General features: G+C 37.9%; 1 protein-coding gene across 2 annotated transcripts in view; it reads left to right on the forward strand.

The window, feature by feature from the left end:
• ABCC12 (ATP binding cassette subfamily C member 12) overlaps window positions 1-6,793 on the forward strand; it is a 67,059-nt gene extending 60,266 nt beyond the window's left edge. For both annotated transcript variants that reach the window (XM_044661424.1, XM_044661425.1), the window contains exons 25-29: window positions 963-1,122; window positions 4,534-4,612; window positions 5,335-5,448; window positions 6,441-6,605; window positions 6,707-6,793. In XM_044661424.1, the coding sequence (XP_044517359.1) occupies window positions 963-1,122; window positions 4,534-4,612; window positions 5,335-5,448; window positions 6,441-6,605; window positions 6,707-6,793 (605 nt within the window). The remainder of the gene's footprint in view (window positions 1-962; window positions 1,123-4,533; window positions 4,613-5,334; window positions 5,449-6,440; window positions 6,606-6,706) is intronic.
• Window positions 6,794-7,056: the final 263 nt, after the last annotated feature.

A 7,056-nucleotide genomic window follows, 5' to 3' on the forward strand; every position in this document is an offset into this window, starting at 1 on the left:
TATATCATATATATGTGGTATATGTGTTGGCACATTCTTTAAATTACTCTCTGTAGTTGTGAAGATTAAAAGTTCCAAGAGACTGGGTTCTAGGTAAGAAAATCAATTTATTGATCAGTTTAATAATAAACAACAAATTAATTGGTTCGTGATCTCTCTTGATGATCAAAGACCAATACATTCAGCACCTTGAGTTATTAAATACAATTTTGAAAGTTCCTTATTTAGTCCTCCCCTAGATAGCCCAGGATATCTCTAACTAATGAAATCTAATGAGAAGGTAGGTTTGATAATGTACGATCCCTCCCTCATTCTTTAATGTTGATAGAAAATCAGATTCCCATTTCTAGGATTCCCATTTCTAGGATTTCAATGTCTCTATGAAGTAATCAGTTATGCTTATTCTCAGTTCAACCCAATGTCCACTCAAGGACGCTGAGATGTTGCCTCCTGGACACACATGATTTAAGCTAGTTGTTATTTACCAAATGAAGTAGAGATTATGATCTCCATTTCAGTCACCCCAATTTAGAAGATGCCTGGGGGCCAGCTATGTGAAAGAATGAGGGCAGGGAATGAGGAAAAGTGCTGGAAACATAGATTAAGCTTCAATGATTTCTTAGAAATAAAAAATGATATATTATTAGAAATAAGTCCTCTCATAGTTATAGCATATATATATATATACACATACCTATATATTTGATTATATACTCCTCTCCTACATATTATTATTACAGGCTGTCAGTATATAAAGTTTGGAAAGAAATATGTGCTCATGATCCCAGGATAAATGGGAGCTAAGACAACTGTTTTAGGACTTTTGGTTATACCCCATGAACTAGTAACTTATTTCTACCCTGCTGCTATACCAAGGCACCATTTAAAAAAATCCCCTTTTTTCTTTTCTTTTTTTTAGATAGGATGGAAATCCAAGCTAACTTTTTTTTCTACTTTCCCAGGAAAATCTTCATTAGGAATGGCTTTGTTTCGCTTAGTGGAGCCAGCTGCTGGCACAATATTCATTGATGGCGTTGACATTTGCACCATTGGTTTGAAAAATCTCAGAACCAAACTTTCTGTGATTCCCCAGGATCCTGTCCTGTTTGTAGGTACAGTAAGGTAGCTGTTCTTATCATTGCACGTTCATATTCTCAGATAGTGAAATCAGACTGGTCAGGATAGGGGTTTATAGTCTGAGAAGAGTCACCATTTTAGGGGCAGTCAGGAGAACTGTTGGTAACTGGTTTTTAATGAGTCACTGACTGGTAAGTATGGCATGAATTGTTAAGAAGGACCAAATCCAATAAGCTACAGTCAGCCAGATACTGCCTGCAGCTGATCCAGAGAAAACAATTATTAAACCCCACCCCCCTGTAGCCTCCTTAACCCAACAGTAGGGTAAAATGAGATAATAGAGGTAAAGCTGCTTTGACTAGTATGCTGAATGCTGTTATTACTTGATAATCATTACCCACAAATGAATTCACTCCCAGGGATAAGGAAGCTGCCCTTTTGAGAATGCATTAACTTTTTTAGCTCGCTTCAGGTACCATTTAATATGCTGGTGCAGTAATGAGCTGGTATGCCACTGGAGAAGACTTGATTCAGGATTACTCCCTGACTGAATGAAGTAATTTCCTTTTATAGATCACCTATACTCTGTATATTTGTTGTATACATTTCAATATTACATATTGTCTCCATTAGGACATATGGTCCCTGGGATTAGGTTTGTATATTTTTTTGGGGGGGTGACGGGAGGAGGAGGTTTTCATTATATGCTTGATGCTTAACACATTGCCGGTGCATAGTAAGAGCTTAATAAATATTTTTTAATTGACTGAATTAATTCATCGATGTTAACATGAAATGGTATAGGTTAAATGCTTTGTACCTGAAACACTAGGTATCTGTGAACTACTACGATTGCAGAGATCGTGTTTCTTCATTCTTTCTTGACAAAATTACTAGACTGGCAGAGTAGGGAAATGCCTTGGACAAGATATGCAGATTTCTGGAAAACATGTATCAATGTTTCTCATGATATTTTTATAGACAAGATGGTAATTTGTTATCTATGGTAGATAACAGTTTGAAAGATTAGATAGTTGAATGAGCAGCCCCAATGTCCCCAATTGTAAAGAGGTCCGGATAGAGGGCTATTGGGAAAGACATTTGGCTATGTTCTGTTCAATATTTTTTGTCACTGACTTAGATGAAGGCATAGATGGTATGCTTATTAAGCTTATGGACACTATGAAGTTGTGAAAGACAACTAATATATTGAATGACAGAACTGAGATCTAAAAAAATATTGACAGATTGAAATGAAGGGTTCTCATCCATTTCAAGGATGAGACAGATGTAGCTAGATAATTTGTTTTATATTTCATACTTTAAGGTATGCAAAACATTTTATTTTTTAAAATTTTAATTTTCAAAAATTTTTTATTTAATTTATTAATTTGTAACATTTCTCCATGGTTATAGGATTCATGTTCTATCCCTTCCCTCCTCTCACCCCCTTCCATAGCCCACACACAATTCCACTGAGTTTTATATGTGTCAATGATCAAGACCAATTTCCATAATATTGATATTTGCATTAGGATGTTCACTTTGAATCAATATCCCCAATTATATCCCCATCCACCTATGTGATCAGGCAGTTGTTTTTCTTCTGTGTTTCTACTCCCACAGTTCTTCCTCTGAATGTGAATAGCATTCTTTCTCATAATTCCCTCAGAGTTGTCCTGGATCATTGCATTGCTGCTATTAGAGAAGTCCATTACATTCGATTTTACCACAGTGTATCAGTCTCTGAGTACAATGTTCTCCTGGTTCTGCTCATTTCACTCTGCATCAATTCCTGGAGGTCATTCCAGTTCACATGGAATTCCTCCAGTTCATTATTCCTTTGAGCACAATAGTATTCCATCACCAACAGACACCATAGTTTGTTCAGCCATTCCTCAAATGAAGGGCATCCCCTTGTTTTCCAGTTTTTTGCCACCACAAAGAGCTTGGCTATAAATATTTTTGTACATGTCTTTTCCCCTATGATCTCTTTGGGGTACAAACCCAGCAGTGGTATGGCTGGACCAAAGGGCAGGCAATCTTTTAGCAGCCTTTAGGCATAGTTCCAAATTGCCATCCAGAATGGTTGGATCAATTCACAACTCTACTAGCAATGCATTAATGTCCCAATTTTGCCACATCCCCTCCAACATTCATTTCTCTCCTCTGCTGTAATTTTATCCAATCTGCTAGGTGTGAGGTGGTACCTCAGAGTTGTTTTAATTATATATGCAAAGCATTTTAAATACACTCTCTCATTTCTTCCTCTCAACAATCTAGTAAAGTAGTTGATAAAGGAGTCATTGCCCCCATTTTGGGGATGAGAAAACTGAGTTTCAGAGAACTTCAGTTACTTGTCCATGGTCACAAGGTCAGAGGAGAATTCAAACTCAGATCTTCTTGCTTTTAGACTGAGCACTCATTGTTAGGTAATAGTTCATTGGGAAAAGATCAATATGAGTTAAATGCAAGATGGTAGAAAAAAAAAAGAAAAAGTTTCAAATCCTACTTTTCAGAACAAGGAAGGCATTGAATCCGCATATTCTATTCTTTTAAAATGCTTCTAAAGAACTTTCCTCATCTTTGAGACTTGCATTTTAAAAGAGATGTTGATAAACTGAGGCACATCCAGAAAAAGATAGCTGGAATCATGAAGGGGGCAGAAATGATAACATATGAGGGAATGATTGAAGGAACTGAGGCAGAAGAAAAGTAATGTGAAGGAAGGTTATGTCAATTATCTCTATACTATCAGAGAAAATGCACTGGGATTAGGAAGTGTCCCTGGCCAACCAAATCAATGGGTGGAAGTTAGGAGACAAGTATTCGTCTTAGTAGGAGGGAGAATTCTAAAAATCAGAGCTATCGAGTAATGGAATGAATAAGGCAGTGAGTGTCCTCTCACGGGAGGCATTCAATAATGAGAGACTAGATGATTACTAGTCAAAAATCATAAATCTAGAGAAAGAAGGGACCTCCAAAACCATCTAGTCTAACCTATTCATTTTACAGACGAATAAACTGAAGCCCAGGGAGAGTAAATGACTTGTTCAAGGTCCCAAAGTAAGTCAGTGTCGGAGGCAAGATTTGAACCCAGATTGTATAACTCCAGAGCCAACACTTTTCCCACTGTACCACAATGAAGTAAAGAGGAATTCCAGTATTTGAGTAAGAAGTTTGACTAGTTAAATCCTAGGATTCTTTCCAACTGTCAAATTCTGGGCTCCACCAAAGAGACTGTATGAGTTCTAGTTTATTGTTGGGTTGTGATACATCAGTTTAACATTGCTTGAAGCTTAATCAGTCTAATAATTTATCAATCAAATTTTATGCATTCCCTTATAGCCTCTTTATTGCCAAACTGTAGAGAACCACATTTAAATGCACCTGTAAAATAAACTAATTGGCTATCCCTTCATCTTAGCACAATAAATTTTCTCTTATTTTTATTAGGTTTAACTTGGATCCTTTTGGGTGCCACACGGATAAGGAACTCTGGCAGGTCCTGGAGAGAACTTTCATGAAAGATTCAGTATGTTTCTAGGCCATATCATTTTTCTGAAAATTGTATCACCTCTTCCTGGCTCTTTCTCCACAGACACAGCCCAGGATTGTGCTGATTTTCTTGCTTTCACTATCGTTAGCCAATTCAGTACAATTTGCAGAGACTGGCAAGCCTATGGGAATGCAGTCAGTCTTAGTGGTCCAGACCAGAGAGAGCAGGTGTGTGGCCATATCAGACATCTATGCTTCTCCAAGGTATGTTTCTTCTAGTCTTGGATCCAAGATGGGCATTTCCATTGGCTACTTGCCTTTGCTAATTAGTATTATTTCTGGGGCAACCATTTTGACCAGATGGGCTATTTGAATGGAATGATGAAAACCTTTCTCTCTTTTCCTCAATTGCCAGGGAGTTTTCCCTAATCCATTCTAGCTATGAATGCACAGCCACTGAAAGTCATTTCCAATGGTGCATAAGTTCTCCAGAACTGCAGATGAGTCACTAATTCTTTTAGTTGGGATAACTAGGGGAGTATATGATTCACATGGCAGTTTTGAATTATTAATGTTTAGCTACTCCCCAGTCTTTTCTTATGCATGTTTGAAATATTTAAAGATATTTGGCATCTCCTCCTATGTGTTCAGTAAAATAAAGCAGGCTGATGAATGCAGCTGAGGCAGCAATCAATAAACACTAGGCATGACAATTGTATAGATCATCATTTTAAATGTGACATTTACCATGTTTTATAGATAATGAAACTTCCAGACAAATTGCAGGCAGAAGTCACAGCAAATGGAGAGAACTTCTCTGTAGGAGAACGGCAACTGCTTTGTATGGCAAGAGCACTACTTCGTAACTCAAAAGTAAGGAAACAGCATGGAAAATTGATTGGTTGTATTTTGGATATTTCTAGCAGGGCTGCTAAAGACAAAAGTTATAGCAGCATGCTTGCCTTTTTGGCAGAGACAGAACAATGGACCACTTTGAAACTGAGCACAGGCTTCTTGAAACAAGGTTCTCGTGGGTGAGTGGGTGGTATACATTGACAAAAGCGCCATCTTCCCTTGTTCCTCCTCTCAGGAGCCCAGCTTATATGTCCTTTCTATTCTTCCAAGTGGTTCAGGTTTAAACCCTTCCTTTCATATGTTTCCTGAAAAATTGGAGGTCTAGTAAACAAAAGGGTATGAGATATTTAGGGTGTGAGGAATGCATAGTTTAGACTTACTTTTCTCAGGAATCTGGCTTCCCTGGGTTCTTTATTTAAAGGAAAGTATTGTTATTGCTTTCAAAGACTATTTTTCCAACCCACTTTAACTTTTTTTTTTAATAACAATTCACATTTCTATAGCACTTGCCAGTTTACAAAACACTTTAATGTCCATTATCTCCTTAATCCCCAAAATAATCCTGTGGAAGAGACAGGGCAAGTATTATCATCACCATTTTACAGAAGAGAAAGCTGAGGCTTAAAGACATGGTGGAGCAATTTGTCCAATGCTACATAGTTCCCTGACTCCAGGTCCAGTGTCCTTTCTACTCTATGCCTCCTGGTTGTTGAGGTAGAAGTATTAAATAATGGTATTGTGGTAGATGCGAATACATTGTATATCTCTATCTCTATCTATCTATCTATCTATCTATCTATCTATCTATCTATCTATCTATCTATCTATCTATCTATCTATCTATCTATCTCTCTATCTCTCTATCTCTCTATCTCTCTATCCATCTATCCATCTATCTATCCGTCTGTCTTTCTATCTATCTAGATAGTCATCTAAACAAAAACGCTGGCCATTTCCTTCAAGGCTCAGAGTTGGCAGAGAGTGATTTTTTCACCTCTTTTCTTCAACAGATCATTCTCCTTGACGAAGCAACTGCTTCAATGGATTCTAAAACAGATGCCCTGGTTCAGAGCACCATCAAAGAAGCCTTCAAGGGCTGCACTGTTTTAACCATTGCTCACCGTTTAAACACAGTCCTAAATTGTGACCGTGTCCTAGTCATGGACAATGGGAAGGTAAACTTTCATTGTGATTCGCTTACCCAGAAACATCATTGGGTTCAATCTCTGTGTTGGAGATTTTTCTAATATTTTGGCACTTGTTCTCTGACTTTCAGATGATTGAGTTTGACTTGCCAGAAGTTCTTGCTGAGAAGCCAGATTCTGCATTTGCAACATTATTAGCTGCAGAAAAAGAAGTCTGACAGTAAAGAACATACTGTAGGTCCCCATCATGTGATGTTAGAGAAGGATGATAATGTGTGAAATGAGGAGGTAATGAAGTCAACTCAAGAGCCCAGTGTCCCGGAATGCCTACTATCATTGTGACTTTAGTGGAAGCAGGGGTTGACATGCAGAAAGCATCCAGCCCTACAGAGAACCGACTGAGCTAGGATGGAAACTGCCTGGCCCTCCAAGTTCAGCCAATGCTCCTCACCTTCATGTTGGGTTTGAAATTGGTAATGGA

The sequence above is a fragment of the Gracilinanus agilis genome, chromosome 2 (genome assembly GCF_016433145.1).
Source record: "Gracilinanus agilis isolate LMUSP501 chromosome 2, AgileGrace, whole genome shotgun sequence".
In the NCBI taxonomy this organism is placed as follows: Eukaryota; Metazoa; Chordata; class Mammalia; order Didelphimorphia; family Didelphidae; genus Gracilinanus; species Gracilinanus agilis.